The sequence below is a fragment of the Podarcis erhardii genome, assembly GCF_964252035.2.
Source record: "Podarcis erhardii genome assembly, chromosome: 17".
Classification (NCBI taxonomy): Eukaryota; Metazoa; Chordata; class Lepidosauria; order Squamata; family Lacertidae; genus Podarcis; species Podarcis erhardii.
In genome coordinates this window covers 9,275,518-9,301,687 of record NC_138515.1, presented here as the reverse complement: position 1 = coordinate 9,301,687, position 26,170 = coordinate 9,275,518, and the positions used below count along the sequence as shown (strand labels likewise).

The window sequence follows — 26,170 nt, the reverse complement described above, 5'->3', positions numbered from 1 at the left end:
TTCTCTTCACTGAATAATTTACTGCAGTGGCAATGACAGCATCCTGCCCACACTGTCCCGTGCCCTGTGAGGCAGTCACTTCTGGGGCAGCAGAGGGACTAAGCGGTGCAGGGCAGCAGCAAAATCCGGAAGCCGAGAAGGGGGTCTTTGATGCTCAGCATGCCCTTCCCCACCTCGGTGCCTGCCATGGCAACAAAATCCAGAAGCAGAGACGGGGGTCTTTGATATGGCGGTGCACAACTCCCCTCCATGCAGCTGTGAGAGGTGTACACTCTAGGGAGTGTTTCCCGCAGCGGCCGGCGCTGGGTTTAGGAAGGTTGTGCTGAGCAGGCAAACAATATCGCTGCTGCCCATGCCGCCGGGTCCCTCTGCCGCCGCCGTTGCTACAGCATCAGTGACCCTGCATCAGAGCCTGGAGAAGAGGAGGTTAAGGGGTGATATGATAGCCATGTTCAAATATATAAAAGGATGTCACATAGAGGAGGGAGAAAGGTTGTTTTCTGCTGCTCCAGAGAAGCAAGACATGGAGCAATGGTTCCAAACTACAAGAAAGAAGATTCCACCTAAACATTAGGAAGAACTTCCTGACAGTAAGAGCTGTTCGACAGTGGAATTTGCTGCCAAGGAGTGGTGGAGTCTCCTTCTTTGGAGGTCTTTCAGCAGAGGCTTGACAACCATATGTCAGGAGTGCTCTGATGGTGTTTCCTGCTTGGCAGGGGTTGGACTCGATGGCCCTTGTGGTCTCTTCCAACTCTATGATTCCATGACCCTCTTCTTGGCTTCTGGATTTTGCTGCCGCGGCCGGCACTAAGTGAGGGAAGGCCATGTTGAGCAGGCAAGTGATGTCGCTGCCGCTCTGAGCCGCTTATTCCCTCTGCCACCGCCGTTGCTGCAGCATCAGCCACCCCCGCTTCCAGTACTGGGTGTCACCAGTGGCTGGCACTGAGTAAGGGGAGCCCAGGTCCGGAGGCAAGCGAGTGTGGCACTCAAAACGGAAGTGTACCCACCAGAGTATGTTTGGGTTCCAAAAAAAGTTCGAAAACTGGAACACTCCTTTCCGGTTTTGAAGCATTCAGGTTCCAAATAGTTTGTGAACTAAGCTGTTCGAAAACCAAAGTACCACTGTAGTGTTGAAATTACCCAGCTTCCAACTGGGATTTAACCTTGAAGGAAATGTAAATGAAATCCAGTAACTGCACAGGTTCCCTTTCCAATGACAATTCTATTCTTCTATGAATCTGTACCTCAGTATCATCGTAAGAACTCCGATAGGGAGGGTGTGTTAGGAAATGGTACAAACACTATTTTTGGCTTGTATTTACAGCTATTTGTTAGTACTTCCAATTTACCAGAATAGCTAGAGTACGCTTCATCAGTATCACATGCAAATTGTATCTTGTTGCTTCAGCTTTGATGTGCTATTAATTAATGACTGAAGACTCAAAATAAGAATTGGACAAAATCACCAGTGTTTCTTGTTGCTTACCCCATTACTGTTTCATTGTTACCAAAGCTGCCTCTCATTCTTCCACCATCACTTCATCAGAATCTGTAATTCACATAACTGTTTTCTTGTGAAAGACTAAAAAAAGGCCGTTAGAGATGTTAATACAACTTGAGTGTTACTGGCCATGCAAAGTTTGGGCCTTTATAAGAGATTTTTTGAAAGTTACCACAAATTATTAGGATACAACAACCTAACGGCTTGCTTTGAAAGCTGAGGGGCAGTTGGTAGCAATCAGGTTATGGGATTTAGGCAGAATAAGAATCTAGACAGACACATGAAGAGTTTGTGTTTATTTGTCTACATTCAGCATAATCCAGATGTGCTGTCTGAATGACCCAGACATACAAAACCCACTCTTTCCCACAAGTTTTAAAATAAAATCCTCACTTATAAAACTGAAAAACACTAAAGCATTAAAATACAGAAAGCTTGTTTAAACTCACTTCACAAAAGCATTAGCAGAAGATATCCCTTATCTATTTAAAGCCATACTGTGTTAACACATGAATGTCATTTAAACAGAAAAAGGATACTGAACTCAAATTCTATTTAGACAGAAAATTGAAATGGCAAACAAACCATTAAATACACCATTAAATGTCCAAAATACAGCTAAGTATGGAATTACAAAGTACTCAACCATTAGTGACTGATATCACAAAGAGCACTGCAACATGGAAACAGGGTTTACATGTTTACTGTGATGCAATAAAACTCAATATTCAAAGGGTATGCAAGTTTAGAAGGTAACAAAGCTTCACACCCAAGAACAGACTGGTTTATCTATACTGATAGTTCATGCTGTGGTCATTTCTGCCATAACCAGCTTGGGAGACTTGGTAGGAATTGGGAGGTCCACTGTAATTCTGGTTTGAACCTGGGGAGTTGTAGTTTGGCTGAGAATATCCTCCTAGAGTGAAAAGGGAGAGTGGTCACTTTAATATATCATTATAAATCTCTACTTTGCTTATATAGTCTTAACTATCACATACACAAATAGCAGGCAACACACCACGACAGAATGAACATCGCCTCCCTAAAGTTTGGTAACTGAAGAGCACTTGGGGTACAATAATCTTTCCCTGCTGCACTTCTGTCTGCTCTGGTCTATCACTGCCTTCCTTTTTAATGTGATCTAAAATTATGCTTTAGTAACAAAGGCTTTTGGAAAAGAAAAGCAGCAACAGGAGTCCCCTCCCTGCACTGCTAATCTTTCTTGAAACTAAAGCCTAACCAAGTGAGAGTGATACTCTTTCCACCTTTGTTCATTGCATGTTCCGGAGGACTGACTGAAGGAAGGGAAGGAGCGAGGGAGCAATAGCAGTGATCACATATAATGGATGGCTGATTAGCAAAGTCAAGATTTGTGGACTACCAAACAAAAGAACTTATTCCACTCAACATGCAAACACTTCAGGGTTGCTGTTATTCTATACGGACATTGCTTACCTTGGTAAGATGACCCTCCTCCAGCTCCGCCCCCATAGCCACCATGGGAACCAGCATTGTAGGCGGCTCCTGAGCCATAACTGTTCGCGCCACTACCGCCACGTCCACCACCACCACCACCACCGTAACCTGGAATTAAGAATGTATACTGAGGAAAGTCTCACATCAGGCTACTTTGGAAACATTCAAAATCAGATGTAAATATATGAAAGCTGACTTCATATAATACCACCATATAATACACAGGGAGATTACCAGCTCTCATCATAGATGTCTCCCCTAGTTTCTTGCAACACAGCAGCAGTGGAGAGGCTATACCGAAACTAGCTGCATGATGAACGTTTCCCAACACACCTGCTCAAAATTATTAGATGCCTTCATTTATCACTGCAGCTCAACTCCACTGCCTTTTACAAGATTCTCCTCTGATCTGCATCTCAACCCAGTTACTGGAATATCTCCTGTCCACAAGGGTCTTTAAAATACAGCTACTTTACTTAAGCATACAAAGTAACACAGAATCACATCAGTTCTTAAACTATCATGTTTCCTTTACAATTCCAATCTCTGTCTTTGCACTCTGGGACTTACATAATGATAATAGCCCTGATGTGCAGTGTACGAGACATATGCTTATGCTAAAAGTGTATTAAGGGCTTTCACAACTCCCACCCCCCACGAGGAACACACTGAATTTACTTTCGTAATTGTAGTCTGATCCTCCTCCACCGCCGCCAGGAGAGTTGTAGGAATTTGAGTAGGAAGCGTAGTTGCCTTGGTTATATCCCTTCTGCTTGCCTTGCGGTGGCCCATAGTTGCTATACTGGTTCTGGTTATACGATTGCTGTTGTTGGCCTTGATGGGCTTGATACCCTGAACCATAGGCGGGCTTTTGCTGTCCTCCATGCTGCGGCTTCTTCCCAGCGTGTTTAGGAGGGGCAGGAGAGCTGTAGTCGCCACCTTGGTAGTAGGAACCATACCCTGCGGATCCACCACCGCCTCCTGCATTGCCGGAATGGCCACCATTGCTGTAGAACTGACCTAAGGACAGGACAGAAAGCAGTCACTACACTTGTTCAAGTTATTTGAAACTGCTACATGCTCAGGAAGAAATGGGCCTAAAATGTGACTGTGTAGCATGACTTGTGTCGAGCTTCCCCCGCATCCTAGTAGAAATCCGGAGCAAACTGACACGTTACCCCAGATGTCCTCCTTTCCCTAAAGGGATACTTAGGTTTGACTGGAGCCTTATACCTCTCTCTGGAAGGGCTATGCACTCTCCCACAATATTTGACATGAGAGTAACCCATTTTCTGTAGCAGTGACAATTCAAAATTTGGAATTCTATAGACTTGAAGTCAGACTTATTACATCAGCCATCTCAGGCAGATGCTTTTAGCTGGGAGTGAACATCCAACAAAGCAGTCTGGTATGATTTCAGTTCCCCATGTACCAGACTGCAAAATATCCCCTGGTGTGTAAAAGGAAGTGATGATCACAGCTGGAAACAATAGCAGAAGACACAGAGTTACTTGGGTACATCTAAAGTCTGTAAAGATCCTGTTTTGAAATACAATTTGAGCACATAAGATTTGAACCCCCTTTTTAACATGATCTAAAATTATGCTTTAGTAACGAAGGCACCAGCTTTCAGACCCACAACAGGTGTTATAAGCCTATGGTTAAAAGTGCACAAGAATGGCTATTGTCTAGTAAGGTGACACATGCAGCTGATCTGCACAGCCTGGTATACTGGAAGGAACGCCACTAGTTTTAAATAAAAATTTAGAAAATGATTTCTGGAAATAAGTCTTGGCTCCCCAAACCATCTTCACACTAACACCCACAGAACACCCACAACACAGTGGGTGTTAAAGTGAGTTTTCACTCAGTTCAGAACTATGAAAAACACAGTTTCTCTTTTAAAAAAGGACATTTAACAACAAAACTCATTGGGGAAAACAATTTCCTCACCACAACCACTTGTAGTTACCATGTTAACTATTTTGTAAACTGCTTATTTAGTAATGATTTCATTTAGAATTCATTAACAAATAAATAACAATGTGTGTGCATGGGGGGGTATTGCTTTTGTTTGTTACTATGTTATGCAATTTTGTGTTTTTATATTGTAAACCACCCCTGTGATGCTTGGATAAAAGGTGGTATAGAAATTTTAATCCCTAGACAGGGATCAAGATACACACATTTAAATCAACTACTGAAGCAAAGAAGACCAAACAGTATGTTTATTAAAAACCTCAACAACTAGTTTATTCCCTGTGCCTTTTCAGTGTTTAGTAGCTTTCATTTCTTGGACATTACATACACCTGATTTTGGGGACATGCACTGCAAAAAAGATAAGTAGCCATACCCTACAAGAATTTGAACCAACTTGCAAAGTGCTTTAGGCCTTTTATCTTTAGTTGCAAAAAATGCCCACTGCAACTAATGAAACCATTCAATTTTAGAGGAATCGCAACCCAACCATTGTAGCTGAGGCTGGAGGTCCTGGATGTTATACCAATACAAGAAGCACAAAGGATGCAGATATTAAAATTAGCACATACTATTTCACATACAAGTCAATATCATGCATGCTTTAAACACTAAGTTGTCATAGATTCTGAATTGTTCAAATGTCTTTCCCATTATTATTAGAAGCATCTATCCACTTCGGGGAACCAAAAAGGTTAAGTTTTGTACAAAATCTGTTGTAAATTAAATCAAGTAGTTCACACATTATCATGTTCCTTAAAAATAAAGCGATGCTTTCCATAAAAAGCAAACGGGGGCCTTTTGCTTGTAAGCAGAACAGAGTTGGCTCTTTTTGTGCACAACGCACAAACACATTCCTTGAAATTTAGCTCCCCCATAGTGTACATCAATATGACCAAAGGCAAGTCACAATAAAAACTGCCACTGTTTGTAGGCTAACAGTTTCAGACAAGCTGCGGTGAAAAGCCACTGTTGAGAAACCCAGTGAAGCACAGGGACACAGCACGAACACTTTGGGTTTTGGAGTTCGAGAAAATTGGAGTAAAAAGCTGTTTTATGTGCAATACTTTTAGATGATCTAGGAAGACCCAAAATCATGATAGCCGTAGCAGTCTGTGAAAAAGTCACCTACAAAAGGGGGAGACAGAGCAGAGGAAAAAAAATTAGAATTTTTGGAAGATGGCAAAATGTGCCACATTTTTAAAATTTATTTTTATTTCTCTGCTCCCGTCTTCCCCCCCTCCCGAAACAAACCAAGCTGTGTTTTTTAAAATTGTTTTAGGGAAAATGCTTTTCAGAATGGTGATTTGCTTCACTGGCATAAAGCAGAGAAATGTTTAGTTCATTTTAAAAGCAAGTGAGATTTGCTTTCAACATCAGATTTTCCTCATTTCGCTATGTAAAATAGAACTGAGCTTCACTACCCCCAGGGTGTTGTGTTTATTTTTTCCATGAACACTTACTATAGCCTGCTGTTGCAGAATTGCCACCGTAGCCATAGCTTCCATATCCAGCTCCTGGAACAAAATGAAGTATATATTAGTCACCTGTCAATATTGCAAAAAAGGAGCGAATTAAGTAGACCATTTGGTATGTTTACACCATGGATTTACACTGATGCTCAGATTCAGGCACATATATAAAAAGTGGACTCCACGGAACCACTGAGTTCAGCAACCATTAAGGCTTTCACCTGTATTTATCTTCCAGCTCCTCCTTAGTCTCAAATCTGCAAAAGGGAAATGGTCCTGCGCGCGCGCTCTCTCTCTCTATATGTAATGTTATAATGCCGAGGTGGTGAGCAAGTGCCCCTCGTTGTTGATCTCTCAATGGGCATCAGCTCCAGCCAACATGACCAATGATGGGAACCAGAATTTAACCAAACTTGTTGGGGTACAGGCCTCCCACCCTTGCTACGAAGCAGAAAAAGCAGCATGTGCAGGATGATTAATGCTAGCTTTCACACTTTAAAGTATGGAACAGAAAGGAAGTAACTCACCAGCATTCATATATCCTCCATGATTAGCACCACCAAATCCACCTCTTCCTCGACCGCGGCCTCGGATATTTCCTCCTCTACCACGACCCCGCATGTTTGGAGGGGGTGGCACTTCAGTATGCATAGGGCCTCCCATACCATAGCCTGGATTATGCTGTTGAAATTAGTAAAAATCCAACCAACAGAAAGTCAACTAACCTATTTTTGATTCTTGCTATGTTAAGTATTTTGCATAATTCATTGCTAAGCAGCTCCTAGAACTGTAGCCACAAGCTATGCTTTTCAAATCAACCGCCAAATAGTCTGTTAAGAGTACAGTCTCTCTAGGGGATTGAGTAAGTATTATTAATCTACCTGAAAGCACAAGTTATAGGGTTAAAATTTACCTTTACGGGAAATTTGGGTCCACCTCGCGCTGGCATAGGGGCCCTTTTCTTCTTTTGCTCCATTGGAATGGGGGCATCTGGAAAAAGCTTTTCTAACGCAGCCAGTGCAGCATAAGCTTTCGCCACTTTTTTGTTTGAACCAGCTCCTTGGAATTTCTGACCATCAACCTCAACCTTTGAAGTAAGGAAAAGTGTCAGGGAGAGAACTGCACGTTCCCATGTTGTAACAGCATTAACTAATAGTAATTCTGAATGCAGCTTTGAATACCAGATCATCTCACCTCCATCACAAACCGCTTATCATGACTGCCGCCAGTTTCTGAGATCAGCTCATATTTTAAGCCACGTCGTTTCTCATTCAGCTCCATAACTGGATTTTTCCCATGCTTTGTCAGTATTGGTCCCTGCTGCTTCACATTCTATGAAATTAAAATACCACTGCATTGGTGCCATTTCCACTTTTTAAAAATGTAGATCAATAATTGGGGGACGGGTGTGTGTGCGCGCGCGCGTGCCAAACCACTACAGAAAAGCCGAAAGCCAAAAAATTATCTAGGTTAGCATCCCACCTTCCTAGTTAGCACAGTAGGGCAAGGCAAGATGCTGAGCATACAGAAGCAAACCATGTGGTATTTGCCCACTAGAACAAGGCACTGGCTTTGTGAATGTGTAGTAGTAGAGGAAAAAGTAGGCTTTCAAAAGAGACACCTGGGTGCTGGGGAGAAGTGTACCAGAAACTATAATGTACTGACTTTGTCTTCATCAACTATGGACAATTGATTATTAAAGTACACTTAGAACTATAATGTCAGATTTAGTTAAGCTATATATGTGAGAGATAATTGTATCATTTGAATCCCCTCCATAATTATTTGGTGGTTATTGACTGTACAAGAGTTTCTAAAACGAAGTAGGAAATTGGCATTGATCTGGAGTGACAGGGATTCTAGCCTGAAGAGCAATGACCAGAGCCTAAAAGAGGCAAAAGTAATGTACACCTACCTCTGTTTGCTCTGAAGGAGAAGCAGCACTGGGTGTACAAATAGTTTCTACTACAGGCGGAGCAGTAATAGCTACTGGTTTCTGATCTGTTTCCTCTGCTGATTCATCACCCCTCTCTCTTCCTTCTACACCTGTAGGCAATCCCATATCTTGTAACACCTAAGAAGAAAAAAATTGTCCTGATCAATTTAGAAGCTTCTGTACAACTTCAGACTACTGTTATATACTCAGTAACATCCATTAAGGCATTCAGCAGCCACACCTAACTAGTTTCACAAACTATAGCTTGAGCTTCCAAACACAGGACGTAACATGATTTAGAGCTTGCTTATCCAGGCCCGTGCAGAGCTTGTCTGATGCCCGGGTTGGAAGTCGTGTTAAAATAAAGCTATAAATTAAAAGAATAAAAGGGAAAAGGAGGAGCTGGTTTCTAGAGGCCCCCCCCCAGACAGCTTAGCCCTCCGAGGCATGGGGCAAGTATACCTGGCTGCTGGATCTCTTTGCACGGGTCTGTGCTTATCCCTCCCAGCTTCTAGGTAAAGCACCCTCATAGTCAACTGATACCATGGCAAATCATAAAGCACAAACTACATTGATTACATGTCTGTGTCAAATCATGGTTCTCCAATTTTGTCTTGTTGGTCAATTGCAAACTACGTGTATGTCAATACAAGCACAAGACTAAATCATAGTTTAAGCTTCCTTAACCATGGTTTGTAATGAATGACACGGATGTATTCTGGGAAAGGCACAAGATCCCAGACGAAAGGAATTCAAGTTACGTTCAAAGCGAAACTGTATGTACTGACTTACAAATAATAGTTACGCACATATTCATAACCACTTCCTACCTTTACAGCTACATGCAGCTTGGCTGTTTTTTTGGAAGGTCCTGAAGCTTCATATGTGATGCCATCTACTTCCACAGACATGGTAAATATAGGAGCATGAACTGGACCTGTCTGAGACACTAGTTTATACTGAAGTCCTGGTTTCAGTTGGTTCAGTTTCATCAGTGCATTCATAGCTTGCGGCGGTTCTGATTTCTCCTCTGAACAAAAGAAGATATTAACATATTGACTGAAGACCCCACATTAATGTCTTTTGTGCTCTACGAAGTGCACAGTGTTAAGTTTATAGCTATAAAGCAAATCAGCCAAAGCAGAACAACTCAACATTTTTTCTACTTCCTACCATTCACTGACATTTACACATCAACATGAATCCGAAACATCTGGATTAGCAAGCACTTGGAAAACTATGTATACCTACCTCTTGCCAACTCAATACCTTTTTTCTGAATCTTCTTTTTCTTTTTGCTTGGAGACTTCTCCTCTCCGTCTTCTTCCATAGGACGTTTCAACGGAGCAATGGCATATGTGGTGCTAGGGGGAATCTGGACTGTAGACAGATTTTAGATTGTCAATAAAAACACCAACATATTTTCTGTCAGAAATAAAATTCCAGACTACTGAAACCTACCAGTGTAATCAACTGGGTTTTCATTTTTTGGTTTCTTGGGCATCTTTGATGGCAACGGATCCATCCCCAAAACTTTATGAAGTTGGCCAAAAGCAGCAAGCCTTAACGCATGCTAGAGAGATAGAATGTGTATTACTGAGGTGTCCAAACTGCTCCTAGCTTTTCCCACATTCATAACAAAACCCATTCCCAGTATTTCAAGCCAGAAATTTCTGAATACCAAAGTCAGCAAGCACTCTGGAACTTACTGTTAAGTTTTAAAAACCTGACATCTTATTTTTGGCAAATCAGCAAAAACCTCCTGCATTACTTAATGGGACCCTTTTTCTGTTTCCGATTAAAGCCAGCCTCATTGGGAAAACTAGCTATCATTAAGAACTCATTGCGGTTTTGTAACATCTGTAATCAAAACTATACCTGAGCACTCTGTGTGATATCTTCCCTTTGTTGTCTGTCTAGATGCCCAATAGCATCAGTGGCTTCTTTTTCACAAGGATCATAAATACCAGAACCATCTGAAGGCAGGAAACAAGGAAGATATGCAGAGAATTATCCTAGGGTCTCTATGTAGACTCAAATATTCCCTCAGCATCACCTAAGACTCAGAAATGTAAGTAGCTCAATTGAAGTTCTTGATCCAATGGGCAATAATTTGATCTAGTCTGCAATACAGATCATTAAGCCCAACACTGTGTGGCAAGATTGCCAAAGTCTTCAAGCACTCCAAAAGCAACCTGCACATTCTGTCACATCCCCATTAAGGGAGTTGGAATACTGGGTCCATAATTTTAAGAGCATTTGTTCAAGGTAATGTCATGCCCTGTACATCAAGCCTTAAGTGAAAGAAACAGATAAAATATGGTCATGCCTAACATGGTGGAAACACAAAACCTTGACTAGAGCCAATTTCAGTCACTTCTATTGAAATTTCTCAAGAGTCGAGAACTATCTAACCTGGCATGACTATTCCTGATGCAAGGCATTCAAGAACTCTTCTCAGGGCCTCACCGGCTCCCATTGGTCGATTGGCTGTTCCAATTGATTTCTCACACAGCAGTTCTAGAGGCTGAAAAGACATTTCAGAAATTTGTAAGGAAAATAGTAAACAGTTATCAGTGCCCATAGTACAGATGCTGGCCTACCTCAACCATTAATCTATTAAATAACTCAGTTAAAGAGACACATGTATGACTAGAAAATTGGGTGTTGGATCTAGGAGACCTTGGTAACAAGCTTGCCTATCACTGACTCAATGGGAATGTTAACATGCGGATGTTAGTGCCCTTTCTGTAAAATGGGAATCAGTGAATGAATAAAGTTTTTAAACTTAATAAGTGCAACATAAATAGTAGAAATAACAAACTCTCTATAGCTTTAACATATAGAATGCTCATAGCTCACATATTAATTGCTTCTGCTTCAAAGTGGCTTCTCTGTTGCAGCTTCGGGGTGGGGGGGAAGACTGTAGTTCCCTAACCTCACCAGCAACTTGAATTGAAGCATGCACCTCATAATACCGTATTTGTCGCCCCATAGGACGCACTGGCCCATTGGACGCACCTAGTTTTGGAGGGAGGGAAATAAAGGGAAAAAAATTATTTCCCCCCCAGGCGCGGGGCTGGGGAAGCCCGAGCTTCCCCCGACCCCAGCCCAGGCAGCTCTCCACAAGCCTTGGGAGACCGGCGCAACTTCCCGCCGGGCTCCCATGCCTTGCGGATATCTGCTAGCCTCCAAACCAGGTCAGGGAACCGAAGCCCCTGGTTTCGAGATGCAGGCTGTTATCCGCAAGCCTAAGGAGCCCGACGGGAACTCCCGCGGGCTCCCAAGGCTTGCGGAGAGCTTCCTGAAGCCTGGAGAGCGAGAGGGGTCGGTGCGCACCGACCCCTCTCGCTCTCCAGGCTTCAGTGAAAGCCTGCATTTGCCCCATAGGACGCACACACATTTCCCCTTCATTTTTGGAGGGGGAAAAGTGTGTCCTATAGGGCGAAAAATACGGTATTTTAAGTGTTTGAAATCAATGGTAATTGTTAAAAAAAGGGGGTTTGCACTGTTCATCTTGGTGAAAGCAAGAACGATCTGCACGTTAAATGATACAGACATTTGCAATTTACTCGCCCTGCATTTATATTCCGCTCAAGCGGAATCCAATGAAGCTTAGCCAAGTTTGGTTGTAGGGGGTTGCTGTAAGGCAGCACAGGCAAACACTGGCCCTCCAGATGTTTGGGACTACAATTCCCATCATCCCTAGCTAACAGGACCAGTGGTCAGGGATGGTGGGAATTGTAGTCCCAAACATATGGAGGGCCAGTTTGCCTATGCCTGCTGTAAGGTGTGTGGTCGTCTAACCTGGACTAGAGTCACTTTTAGCTGTTGCCTGGGCATAAACTTAACTGAAGGTCTGAAATATGTGTGAAGGGCTGTCTAATGATGCCTGTGAAGTATTAGAATGGTAATCTGCATTGAAGACTGAATAACCTCACCACGTTCTCAAATATTCACTGGCAGCATAAACACATAAGCCAGACTTTCTGTGTGCTGGTGCATGTGGTCTGATCACTCCTCCTCTGGTACAAGTGGGATAAACACACCAGGAGGCCCTTGGCTTCCTTTTGCATTCTAACAAGCCACAATAAGCAAGTGAACAACGCATGGTTTAAGATGGGCAGTGACTATGCTTTGTTGTCACAATCAAACTAACAACTTCCTGGTATACATATCCTGCTCACACCAGGAGAGGGTTGAAGTGGAAGTAAGAAGGCAGCATGCACTAGCTCACTGCTTGTTTACAGCTTACCATAATAAACTAGAAACTGGCTTATGACAATGTTCACAACCATTATATCTATGCCACTAAATGGGTATTATTCCCAAGCAGTGATTTCAAAACTATTCTCTCCCCCAGGCTACCTCAAATTTGCTAAGACTCTTGGTGGACTACTTAATGATTTTTCTGCCTCTTGCAGCAACTGTGTTAAATATTGTAATATTTCTAATTGTATTTTCATTATTTAATTCCTTAAATATTTTATTGTATTATAATTTGAATTCCATAGAACCCAGTTGCATTACAAAATACAGCATAATAAGTAATAAAATACAAACAAAATTGAGTTGCAGATAGGTAGCCGTGTTGGTCTGCCATAGTCAAAACAAAATAAAAAAATTCCTTCCAGTAGCACCTTAAAGACCAACTAAGTTAGTTCTAGGTATGAGCTTTCGTGTGCATGCACACTTCTTCAGATACACACTGTATTTGAAGAAGTGTGCATGCACACGAAAGCTCATACCTAGAACTAACTTAGTTGGTCTTTAAGGTGCTACTGGAAGGAATTTTTTTATTTTGTTTAAACAAAATTGAAATCAATATAACTGCTTAATAGGATGGATATGCTGGCTCTTGTTTTCAACCACAATCCAGAGATCTGCCCTGAACAATCCGAATGCAGCTTGCAGACCACTCCTATTCTAAAAGCACAGAACAAGTCAATTTTGAGCCTCAACAACCTGATGAACCTATGCCATGAGGATACTCTAGCTATAAACCAAAGCAGACTTTTGGCAAGCATTTTAGAACTGTCAGGCTTCCACAATCCCTAAAAGCCCACCTTACACTAGAACCTTTGGTCACATACAATCAGTCTCATTTAACAACCTAGGCAGTCTTACAAAGATTACGCTTTTCTTAATTTTTCACATTTTCATAGTGCCTTCCTCTCCATAGGATATAAAAAGCACCTGCTTTTTCTCACATACATTTGCATATTAAAAAAGAAATAACTTGAAAGATTACCCATCCTCTAAGTGGAGCCCAAGTAGGCACACGGGTACACAGATCTCTCAGCACTCTGATGACTATGACACATGATTTCAAGCCATTTGCCCTGGCCTAGAATAAAGTAATAAGCAACACAGGTTCAGTAATATACTGCATACCAGGACCAAATTGAGACAAAATATAAATTTCTTGTAGTGCTACTTTGTCAAGGGTAAACTATGTATACATCTCCATAGCTTTATTTCTTTAGTTTAATTACTGTGTATGAAAACTTACTCTTAACACAAAGCAGCAGCAATGAAATCTACTCCATTCCTTCTCTGAAAAACTAAATTCATTCAAGTGCTTCTTTAGCAACTGTGCATTTAACAGATGCTAAGTTCTGCACATCTACAGCCCAGATTTAAAACATTTTAATGAAGTTAGACAATTACAACTTACAAGTTTTCTACTTAAAGACAAATATAAGAACAAAATGCAAACCTGGAACCACTTGGCGTGTCGGAGTGACGCCAAGGCAGCAAGGCATTTCTGCCTGTCCAGAACGTCCGGTGAGTCGTTGACTGATAGCGTTTCTATTCGTGGGTGGAATAAGAAGACAAGGTACAGTTTGACCAAGGGGGTTCTGTCGGGTGGAGAGGGGATGAGGCAGTTTCCTAAAGGGCAGCTGAGGCTCCCAGAACTCTGATCTACAGCCCTGTACCTGAAAGTATAGCCTCAATACACTTTACTTTGTCACCCTTATGAACTAACAACTACATAAGGAGAACAATGTGAGGCACTAACTCACTCTTACAAAAGGAAAGGAAACCCTACAGGGAAGGACAGAAATCCTAAACTATTTTAACCAGGTTACAAAAAGGTATAGAACTATGCTAACCAACAGAATGGAAGGTTAAAATTATATCCCCACTCTATATCCGTAGAGGTACATAACTAAATGCTTTTCTAGATGGGAACCCCCTCCGCCCACAAGGCTCGACTGCCCTGGCCCCAGCCCATGACAGAGTGCGTCCTGTTGGTCAAAGGTCCAGCGTCCCTAAAATCGACAAACTAGAAGGCTTGGTAGATGTGGTCAGAAATCAGAACCATAAAACAATCAGTAGCGAACAAAATTACTATCCAGTCTGTGCTGCAGCAAAACTGAACATAGGAAGAAGCCAGGGTTTTAGATAAGGCTAGTTCAGTCATTTGAAATGTGAGACCCTTTAAGCATTGTGTTCACCTGGCTACTGAAAAAACCATTCTAGATTTATTCAAATGTGAAGATTGCTTTTAATATTAAGGGTGAATTCACACATCCAAGCTCATCTCTGTACGATCAAGTGATGTGCATGTATGAAGACAGCTATCACACAAACACCGGATAGGTATTTTGTAGTATTTGATATCACCTCAAATACTTTGTGTGGACTGCCTCCTTTAAACTCAGCTGCAAATAATCAGGCTGAGTTATTATATACATGCTTGTCACTCAGACCCATAGATGTATAAGTAAGATGAAGGATGGAGTAACTTTATCCAAAACTCTGCATTACATTCTTGAATTCAGCTGAACAGGCTGAAACCCCAAAACGATCAAAAATACAAAAAGCAACTATCATTTTTGCTGCAACACAAACTGCTTTTATGTAACATATCCAATTTCATGAACATGCAGAAGTCATTTAAACTAAGACTTCATCTTAAGAGGTTTTAGTTTACATTTATAACGTCTGTATCCATCATTAAGGTCTGATGAAAAAAGTTATACCATTGAGTTAATGTACTTGTACAAGGCCACACAAAAAGGCCCAAACATTTTAAAAAGTGATTTAATTTGGAAGGTGGTACTCAGATTCTAGAAGCCTATAATCCAGTTGTTCATAACCATGACACTGTGTAGCATTGTGACACAAAGTTGATTTGCATGAAATTGCTCTGCCTAATCAAAAACAGAACACCACAGTGAACAATGAAGTCAGTCTGGAAACTTATTCTGCGGCTGCTAGCAGTTTTCAGTCCTCCATACCTCCAGCTAACATTTTTTCCATTTCTTCTCTGACAACAGGGGATGTCAAGTGGATGGTAAGTGTCAGTGGAGGCTCTTTTGTATTCTTAATGATAATTGCAGCATCACTGATAGATTGGATAATTTCATATTTATCTTCAGTAATAGCCTGAAACACAAAGAAATGCCTTAGAGTTTTATCAGTCTCTCTCCCTTTCTGCAGTGCCAACATCCAAGTTAGAGCTTTGGGGCAACTATGTTTGATTTTGGCGTAGTTGGTATAGCTAAGAGCAACATAAAGAAATTCACTTCAGGAGCCCAAATGCTCCTTGGGCAAGCTGCAAGATATGGAATCCACCACACCTCCCTGCCCTTCACACATATCTCTCCACCCCCCATCTTGCACAATGACTGGAAAGGTTTTTCAGGCAGAAAATCCCTTTCAACACTACGACATTTCCTCTTATGAAGGTTCAACTAAAGCTTCCCATTTTGTCTGAGCAATGAGTTTATCTAGCCCATTCAAATATCAGACTAGTAAAAAAGATTTCTAAAGAGGAAATACTGATAATGAAATCATACTATGGTATCTAACTAGTTTCTCAAATAAGCCAGTGGTAGCAAATGAAGATGAGCTACCAAGTGCTGAGAAATGTTCACCAGCTTAATTTGTAACGTTCTGGAAGTTCTGAAGGGACAGACCCACAGGGCTAGTTACAAGAAGAGGTGCCAGCAACTGGATACAGAAAACTGGCAAGTGGTAGGCAAAGTACTTGGTAGATCTAATTACAGTGGGCCCACCACTTATGCAAAAGTTCAGTTCCGGAGCACCTTGCATAAAGTGCAAAGAATGGAACACCTGGAACGGCTACCTGCAAGGGGGATGGCTGCTTACTGGACTCTCGGAAGGCCACAGGACCACTTGGGAGCTTCCCAGCCCCCTCCTGCAACCTTCCAGAGTCCAGTAAGCATGGCACTGGGCTTTGGGAAGGAGGCACAAGGGAGAGCGATGGCAGCTCTTTGCCAAACCTTGCTCAACTTTGGGAAGGAGAAGCATGGGCTCGGGCAGCTCCTTCCCAAAGCAGAGCTGCAAGAGAAACCCACTAGGTGCATGGGTTGGGCAGAAATAAATGAATAAATGGAGAGTGGGGAACGGTGGGTTTTCCCTGCTTTCCATTTATTTATTTATTCATTCTCTCCACCCCGCATAAGTTTGTGTTTGCAAGTGATTGCAGGCTCAATGTACTACATAAAATGTTCGCTCCGGAATTATCCCACATCAGCAATGCTTTGATTACAAGGGAACTTAAAATGCTACAGTATATGATAGCAATGATTACAAGGGAACTTAAAATGCTACAGTATATGATAGCAAAATGCATGATTTTAGATGTTATAATTATTTATTAAATTTCTATACTGCCCTTCATGAAAGGAGCACAGGGCAGTTTACAATATAAAACCACAAAAATACATTACATAGTAACAAACAAAAACTATAACACCCCCCCAACAGTTTTAAAAGCCACACATTGTTGAATTAGCCAAAGGCCTTGGAGAAAAGGAATGTTTTTGCCTGGCGCCTAAAAATATGTAAATAGGTGCCTTTTACTCAGATTGAGTAACTTTATCCAAAACTGCATTACATTAGAGTACCCAAGTTGGCAGAACAGCAAAAATTCTGTGCACTCTTTGGCATGAAACCCCATAACCCAATAAAGTAGGATAACATTGTATTTGTTGCATGAACAAGTAAAAAATAAACAAGATAAACGGTGGCAATTATAAACTTTTAAAAATTGCATATTTTTCATACTCACAGCAAGCTGGGTTCCAAGATTATCTGCCACTTTTTCCAAAAGACCAATAGTAGGCTTCTCCTTGCACAACAAAACCAACTCAAGATCCAAGTCTCCTTTAAGCAAGAGCCCCTTTGCTACAAGACCAACACGCATCACTCCACGAAGTGTCCGAGTTAAGTGCTCTGTGGTCTTCGGCTCACTAAGAAACGATGAAAAGAAGCTTTACAGAAAATGATGAAATGACAAACTGCTCTTTTATTGTGCTAAGTATTTGTTCAAATCAAACTTTCAGCACACAAGGGAAACACTGGGCTGTTTCAAAATAGCCACCAAACTGTTTTGCACTACATGGAGGGACCCAAATATCTTTAAATGTTGATTCAAGTAGAACAAACACCATGACCTGGTATTACATCTCTATCAGCTCATCATTTCTAACAGTTTATCATCATGTACAGGTCTTTTAATCCCCAAAGTATTCAATCTACCTGCCAGGGGTAAAATACAGTATTAGTAAAATTTTAATTTCAAGGAAAAAATACAAATAGAATATGGCCTCTTCTTCAGCAAAAAAATTGGAAAGGGTACTTCCTTGCCATGGAATACAGAGTCTTAGAAAAGTCAGGAAGCAGTGAGGCATAACAGCCAGTGTAGTGTTGAAGTGTCAGACTAGGATCTGGGAGACCAGAGTTCAAATCTCCACTCAGCCATAAAGCTACTGGGTGCCCTTGGGCCAGTCACTGCCTTTCAGCCTAACCTACCTTGCAGTGTTGCTATGGAGATTAAATGAGCTCCTTGGGGGAAAGGGTGGGATGTAAATGCAATAAATAACTGCTTCCAGAGCCTCTGAGGCTCAGCATGAAGCCTAGGAGATTCCCCACCATCCCAAACAGGGCAGAGGTGTGGGCAGAGAAGAGAGTTGCATTGCTGCTGTCTGAGCCTTTTAAACATTCATCAGAGTGAAGCATCCTACACCCTCCAGCTTGGTGTGTGGGCAAGTGAAAAGTTGCACTGGGCTCTAGAAACACTCATAAGTGTTTCTGAAGTTCAGCAAGATGCCATTCCTTTCCTCTCAGGGTTGCAACAGGGCTGGTAGCAATCATAAGCATTCTAGGTGACTATGAAGGCTTCATGTGCTTATGGGCCCCTGAAAATGGATGATCTGGACTACAGGTAACAGAAGATGATGGGAACTCAAGAATAGCTAGTGACAGAAAGACTGGTCAAGAAAGGCACTGGGAGATAGATACCTCCTAATCCAGCCATGAGCAAAGACCTTCTTCTAAAGTGTTTCCCTCCTAGACGATAGCATGGAGAGCGCACCAGTGTCCTGGAGTCTAGACCACTGGGTACCAATGAACTGTGTATCCTTAGTTTAGTGAACAGACAGAAGTGCAGCCTGTGTAACGGTTATAGTGCAGAACTATTAAACAGAGAACATTTAACTGAATATTTTAGTTTGCAATTAATCTAATCCTGTGATGTGTTCCTCAAATGTTTCTTCCACCTTTGCATTAAAATGCAGAGGTCTACATACTGTTACCAAGCAACAATGATAATCTTCATTCTATTTTCTTCAATGCTCTTAAGTTGAAACTTTTTTCCCCAACTGGAAAAAACAACAATTGGACACCTTTGGATACTGTTCCATTCCAGATACATGGAATATCTGTTAAGCACTGTTTGGCTAAAGAGTATTTGGAGAGGCTGAGAGAGAATGGCTTCCCAAAGCTACTTAGTGAGTTCATGGCAAAGGCAAGATTTGAGCCAGCAATGTCCTGATTTGTAATCCAGTCTCTTATCCACTATGGTGCAGCAACTTCAAGAATGCCTTCTCCCAGCCCTACTCATTACCCACCAAGAAATCAGCCCTGAGGTTGTGATGTAGGGAGGAAAATTCTGTAAACATTCTATAGCTTTATTTTTTCATGGAATTTTCAGCTTAAAAATAAAAATACAATGCCATTTTAAACTAAACCACTCTGCACATGGAATGACTTCTGTGAGCACAATGGAAATTGTACTCCCCCTGCATTCACCTATCTTCCCCAGAGGAACCCCCACATCAAGGTGGAGGTGGGTGGCTGCACAGCACGAGAAACTCCATTGTGCCCGCATAAGTCATCCCACACACAATGATTTAGTTGGATGCAACACATTGTTTCAATAGGTTGCATCTAAATAAATACACTAAATATTTAAATGACTAAATACACTAAATGGATATTCTTCTTCTTCTGCTGCTGCTTGGTTCAACTAGTATATATTATCCATTTAGTACTTTACTAATTGAAGCAACTAAAACACTGCGCATGCGGAATGACTTTTTCTGGGGAAACTTACCTGAACCTTTTTTTGGGTGACTGACCCTAGTATGTCTGTGTGCATATATTATATAAATACATAACTCTTTAGTGTGCAAAAATTAGCATATGAAGTTTTCAGCGCCTTTATTACCTTTTAGAATTTAAACACCATAAGGAGGCATATGTGGTTGTGTTACCACATCCCTAAATATATTTACAACGTGTTAAGCATGATTTCCCCCCCAATTTCCTTTCCTTGTCAAAGTATTTAATTTCAAATATTTTTGGCTATTTGAAAATTCTTTGATAGGTATGCAACAGATGAAATTAGAATAGCAGATTTCTAGATTTGCTTACTAAAAATAAAAGTCAAAGATGCAAAATGAGTTCCCAACCTACATAATGCATCAGAAGTTTCCAATTCAAACATTTTCAGGGAAAAAATCCACTTTTTTGATGTTTAAATTTATGCTGTACTAGTAGAACCCCAAGAAATGCAAAGGGGTATTATATCCTAACCATGTTTTCTCCTTGACAACACATACCCAACCTATACTGCATTTATAGGGAAATCTAGTGAAAAAAACGTGACACTTTCTAGTTCCAGGAAGACTTCAACACAATTACCGAAGATTCAAGAAAACACTACTCACACATATCTATGTAGTAATGTAGTTGGGCTGCAATCTTATACTCTTAGCTGGGAATAAGCCCAACTGACCTAAATGACACATTTCTGAGTAGATGTATATAGCACTGCACAGTATGAGATTCTGTGGTAGTGGCAAATCCTCCAGCAGCAATTAACTGAGTTGATGAAATGTTCTAAAATGTTTGTAACTGTCCTATCAGCTTAATCAGGGAAGGAGAACCTGTAGTCCTCCAGATGGTGTTGGACCTGAATTTGCAACAGTCTCAGGAAGCATGGCCAGTAGTTAGGAGTGATAGGAGCTGGAATCCAACAACATATGAATGACCACAAGTTCTCCTCTCTCTATGGTAAATGAAACAACCAAAACTATGGACAACAGGAACAAAATCATGCTTACTGTTTCACCTACTGTGGCAACTGGAGATTTGCCTTTAGACGTAGAGATGGCTGCTTGCAATTGTGCCCTTTGATTTCTACTTAAGTATTTAGCAGCTGACTGATGAGCAGAAATGTTACTTACCTTCCTTCTTTGTTCTCTTCTTCAGCTACAGTCTCCATGGTCTCAGGTTCTGGCTGATCTCCGCTACCTTTCTCTTGTTCATTAATCCAGTCAGATACAGCCTTGAGAGCACGTTCAGTGTGAGAGACCATGTTCTGTACTGCTGTCAGCTCCTCTTGCGTTGGATAAACTGCAGAGTGTTTTGCCATAACATGGCGGTCATCATTCACAAAAATACGCATTGGCCGCTGAAAATAAAAACACAAATGGTAAACCACCAGTGTATGCTATTGGCTTTCACCTCTGAATGGCAGTCTCTTACCATTTTTGCTTTTGAACTTTGGCTGAATTTTTCAAGAAATATTTGCTTCTTCCAATTTGTACTCGCTCAGTGTATTCAGTACTCTGGTAAAATGAAAAGGATAAACAATATCAGAAATCAATCAATCAATCAATCATTATTGCGGTCATAGACCAGACAGAAAATTTAACAACAGAAACACACACTTCATCTTCATCCAATAATATCAGAAAACAAACTGGTGGACTTGTCACAACATGGTACAATTATGAATTTATATTATAACAGAATATACCCTGCTACATTTTATGTTAATCAATGATTTATCATGTTTACAGAGGTCTCATTCTGATCTCCCCATCAACAAACCATGTTGCAAACCATGTGAGCAACAAGCTTATGCCCCCTGGTTTAGCGTTATGTCTGAGCTAGTGATCACCGTTTGTTTCATTCCAATCAAACCACAATGCAAAACCAAAATTTACTCTTGGCTTTCTGATTACAATTTGAGTGAAATGCTAAGCCAGAAATTGTGGTTTGTTGTTCCTTATAGGGGAGGGGTAAAGCCAGAGCCATCTCTGCATTCATGATAAACCAGCAACTATGGTGTACAGTGGTACCTCAAGTTACAAACACCTCAGGTTACAAACACTTCGGGTTACAGATTCCGCTAACCCGGAAGTTGTACCTCGGGTTAAGAACTTTACCTCAGGATGAGAACAGAAATCATGTGCCAACAGCGCGGGAGGACCCATTAGCTAAAGTGGTACCTCAGATTAAGAATGGTTTCAGGTTAAGAACAGACCTCCAGAACGAATTAAGTTCGTAACCAGAGGTACCACTGTACTACAGGGACAGGAAACGTGTGGTCCTCCAGAGCCTGGACTCCAAGCTCCCTTAGAAAGCATGGCCAACGGTTGAAGAGAAGAACTGTGATCCAGTAGGATCTGGAGTGTCACCCATGGCTTGTTGTGTTGTGAGAATGGGGCAATGTGTTATGTGTTGCCATGAGAACAAATTGCTTTATTGTAGCAAGAACTTTGAGAAGTGCAGGGCAGACACATTTGAAATACATAAAAAGAACTAAAAATAGAGCTTGCTGGTCACAGGAATGATTTAAGTTCGTAATTTGTGAAGTTAAGCATACTTAACTTATGCTATGCGGTCCTTTGAGCACAGCAGGATAAATATGTTTGGGATCAAACATAAAAATTTCTTTCAGTTTTTAACAGTAACAAACCATTTAGCACAACCCCCAGACTGTTCTGTTAAAAAATGTTAAACCAAAGTGACCCTACCTGCTAGAGATGGGGGGAAGGCAATCAATAACAACACATTGCACTGCAGCATGAGGTTGATGAGGCAAGAAGCAATGTGTCTTGGACAAATGTTCAGATCACAGACAATGATGCTACACTAGACTAATACTACTAGCACAACTTTTCATACAGTAAGAATATAATTTATGTTGTAAACATTAAATGAAAACTAGTCTCAGTCTAACTTAGCTTTTAAGCCACAAATTAAGCACCTGTTTTAGCTAAGCTTGTGCAGCTGCACAGATTCAGTTGTATTCATCAATCTCAAATGCTCTGTAAGCCTATTTCAGAGCTGGTTTCTTGTGGGAAATGAGCTGCAAAGTTTAGGGAAGAACATTTTGTTTTCATTGTTGTTGGGGGAAGAGGAAGAAAGCAGAGAGACACTGGAAAATGCCTAGTCTGTACAACACTATTCAGTACATCCTATTGCCTTTAAGCCTTCCCCCAATTTGTGCACTACAGCATCTAATCCTGGATTCAGCTTGCATTAAATTATTTGAAATCACGGTTTAGTGGGGCTATGATTTCTTGATGCAACAATCCCGAGTAGCTGGTACACCCACCCCTATTTCTCTTTCCATTGGCTCAGGTGTTAACCCTCTACTTTGAAATCGTAATTCCTAGCCAAACTTAATAGGAGCGCTACTTTTGTAAACGGAAAGCCAAGGCTCCTAAGCTTGGGAAACGCCATCACCTCCTTTTGCTAGTTAACGGACAAAACAAAAGGCTGATAGTTGCCTAGAAGTCGTAGACTCTGAATAGAGCTGATTATCACAAACTCAAGATCCCCACTCGATCAAAACGTGGCTCTCCCCCTACATCCCCCCCCCCCAAATGCACGCAGGGGCTCGGCCATTTAAACCTCACATCTGCCAGGAGATTAAAAACCAGCTTCACACCTGCGGCCGTTCAGACGCGCGCAAGAAACCCGGCGCGGCCCAAGACCCCTTTTTCCCCGTAACCCGAAGAAGGGGACCCGGCCCTTGCCGCATTTTTAACCACGTGGAGGGAGCGCGTGGCGACCTGGGCAAGGTTAGCCAGCAGGCGAAAGCCATTACGGTATGTACGGGGGGGGGGGGTCGGGGAGAAAATGAGAGGGCGGCGCTTCATTTGGGGAAGGGGGCCGGCACAAAACGCGAGTCCGGCGGAGAGGAGGCCAAGGGCGCCAAGCGAAGGGGGCCGGCGGCGGCGGCTGCAAAGGTCCCCTTCCCCTCTGCCTTCAAGGGGAACTCGAGGGCGGGATCGGCGCTTATAGGAGGGAGGCGGCGGCGGCGGCAGCACACGTGAGAGGAGGCATTGGGGAAGAGATGGAGGCCGGGGACCGGGGAAGAGCGCACCCACGTCCCCGGGGCCACTGGCTCCCCTTCCGTCGAGCCGCCCCGCGCGCCATGGCGCTTGTCTCCCTCCGATTCCCCCCTCCCTCCCGGCCCAGACAACGCTGCTGCCGCCGCCGCCGCCGCCATTTTGTTCGCTCGACACAATGGAGCGCGCGCGCGCAAAGACAGAGACCCAAGCGGGAGAGAGGATCCTCTTCGGAACGCAGGGAAACGTTATTTCCCCCTCCCACCCCCCGCCCCACGTTCCCTCAGAAACGAGCCAAGCTCCCGCCGCCGCCTCCGGAGAACCCCGTGTTGTGTGTGGGAGGCGGGCCTGAGGCTCGGGCTTACTCCCTCATTCCCTCCCCTCGAAGCCCCTTCACTCACCGAGCGGGCTGGGCCCGTCGACAGCGGCGGCCTCTTCCAACGGCCGCCCCGCTCCCCTCTCCGCCACCGAAAGCGGGCGGTTGCCGGTATCGGGCTCGCGGCTTTCCCGCGCAGAAGGCGGTGGCGGCGGCTACAGCGGCGACGTTGACGGCAGCTTCTTCTCCTCCTCCTCCTCCTCCTCCGTCAGCCTCTAACTGCAGCGCGGTGGCGGCGGCGGCGGCGCGCGGGAGGGGGGAGGGGAGGGGCGGGGCTGCGCGGAGGAGAAAGGCAGGTCGCCGGACCACGTGGTTCGCGCCCCCTCTCCTCCAATCGCGGCCGGGCGAGGAGGCGCGCGCCTTGCCTGCGGGGTGGAGGAGCGCGGCGTTCTAGTCCTTCCGCCCCGCCTCCTTCCCCGCCGCCATCTTGTCTCCTCACACGCGAGCCGTGCGTAGCCGGCGGCCTGAGATGAGCGGGGCGCTCGACGCCGCGCGTCCCCACACGCGAAACGGGACGGTTGCTTTCAAGTATTCGAGGAAAAAGGGGGTCGTGGAGGTGGAAGGAGGGCGCGACTACCTTTAGATATACAGTATATCTTTTTTATTTATTGAACTGGTCGGTCTCTTTATCTTGCACAGGCAGGGCGACCCAGAGCGTCGTAACAGCCGCCGGCCTGCCCACCTTCCACGGAGCGAAGTGTGCGCAGTAAAGCTGCGATCCTAAACACCCATCGCTTCGGCGTCAGGAAGCTGCTCATCATACCATTATACCTCAGTATTGTCTGCACTGACTGGCAACAGCTTCCCAGGATTTCTGGCAGGAGTCTCTCCCAACTCTGATCTGGGGGTGTCGGGGATCGAACCCGGGACCTTCCGCTTGCAAGGCGCAAGCTTTGCCACTCAGCTGTGGTTGCTCGGAGTTCTTCAGTTCCTACGGTGCCCATTAAATAAGAATAAAATACTCACGTTTAGGCACACCCTTAATCCTTTTGTAGTCGGACGCCTTGTTCATAATCCGCCTGTAGCATTTATAAATTGCACCCGTTAGACGAAGCAGCTGAGCCGATAGCAAACTTCCGCTCAAGCGGACCTGCCTGCTTTACTTGGAAGCAAGTCCTATTGTTTTTTTTTTTAAAGTAATTTTTATTAATTTTACAACATAAACAAAAAACAAACAAACATAACACGACTTCCCCATACCTCCTCTTCACTGCATCCTTGTTTTAAAATTTTTTAGCAATCCTTCATCCATTTTTATATTTAATTCTCTTTAAAATTTTCTTAGGCTTAAATTTTTACAGCTGTAATTCTTTATATCAAATCCCTTGACATCTTAACATTCCGAAATTTTACAACAATTTTTAAGATAGATTTTAAATTTTTTCCAGTCTTCTTCCACTGTCTCTCTCCTCTGGTCACGAATTCTGCCGGTCATCTCTGCCAGTCCCATAAATTCAGTCACCTTGGTCTGCCATTCTTCCAGAGTAGGTAGTTCTTTAGTCTTCCAATACTTTGCCAAAAGAATTCTTGCTGCTGTTGTTGCGTACATAAAAAATGTTCTATCTTTCTTTGGAACCATTTGGCCTACCATGCCCAAGAGAAAAGCCTCCGGTTTCTTTACAAATGTCCACTTAAGGATTTTCTTAATTTCATTATAGATCATTTCCCAGTAGGCCTTAATCTTCGGGCAGGTCCACCAAAGATGATAAAAAGTTCCTTCACATTCATTACACTTCCAACAGTTGTTATTGGGCAGATGATATATCTTTGCAAGCTTGACTGGGGTCATGTACCATCTATAGATCATTTCCATTATATTCTCTTTTAAGGCACTACATGCCGTGAATTTAATACCTGTGGTCCATAACTGCTCCCAGTCAGCAAACATAATATCATGACCAATGTCTTGTGCCCACTTAATCATAGCTGATTTAACCGTTTCATCCTGTGTGTTCCATTTTAGCAGCAGATTGTACATTCTAGACAGATTCTTAGTATTGGGTTCTAACAATTCTGTTTCTAGC

The 26,170-nt window shown here is 42.8% G+C and overlaps 1 protein-coding gene and 1 long non-coding RNA gene across 9 annotated transcripts; one reads left to right on the top strand and one right to left on the bottom strand.

Annotated features, from left to right (window-relative positions):
• Window positions 1-1,780: 1,780 nt before the first annotated feature.
• Window positions 1,781-24,398, bottom strand: ILF3 (interleukin enhancer binding factor 3). Of its 8 annotated transcripts, none has more exons than XM_081844949.1 (20): window positions 24,172-24,397; window positions 21,171-21,253; window positions 20,870-21,096; window positions 17,410-17,611; window positions 15,611-15,758; window positions 14,083-14,174; window positions 13,615-13,710; window positions 10,779-10,890; window positions 10,242-10,339; window positions 9,825-9,936; window positions 9,615-9,743; window positions 9,194-9,393; window positions 8,343-8,501; window positions 7,622-7,759; window positions 7,341-7,514; window positions 6,955-7,108; window positions 6,419-6,472; window positions 3,656-3,997; window positions 2,957-3,085; window positions 1,781-2,417 (listed from the first exon to the last, which is right to left on the bottom strand). In XM_081844949.1, the coding sequence occupies exons 2-20, from the start codon at window positions 21,171-21,173 to the stop codon at window positions 2,287-2,289; spliced, it is 2,700 nt and encodes an 899-aa protein (XP_081701075.1). In that variant the 5' UTR covers window positions 21,174-21,253; window positions 24,172-24,397; the 3' UTR covers window positions 1,781-2,286. The 8 variants fall into 8 exon arrangements, with proteins under 8 accessions (XP_081701075.1, XP_081701077.1, XP_081701078.1 ...); XM_081844951.1 differs by having other exon boundaries at window positions 9,633-9,743; XM_081844952.1 differs by having other exon boundaries at window positions 17,410-17,590; window positions 24,172-24,396.
• LOC309332646 lies at window positions 23,544-25,132 on the top strand. Its single transcript, XR_014152280.1, has 2 exons — window positions 23,544-23,668; window positions 24,786-25,132. It is a non-coding gene; the product is annotated as an uncharacterized lncRNA (long non-coding RNA).
• The last annotated feature ends 1,038 nt before the right edge of the window (window positions 25,133-26,170 follow it).

What these genes read in the sequence shown, in the direction of transcription:
- ILF3 (XM_081844949.1), bottom strand. An exon ending in GACACGCCAAGTGGTTCCAG is followed by an intron (nt 13,711 to 14,082) that starts GTTTGCATTTTG and finishes ACTTTATTCTAG; the next exon opens with GCCAGGGCAAATGGCTTGAA. An exon ending in AGCTGCATGTAGCTGTAAAG is followed by an intron (nt 8,502 to 9,193) that starts GTAGGAAGTGGT and finishes TTTTCTTCTTAG; the next exon opens with GTGTTACAAGATATGGGATT.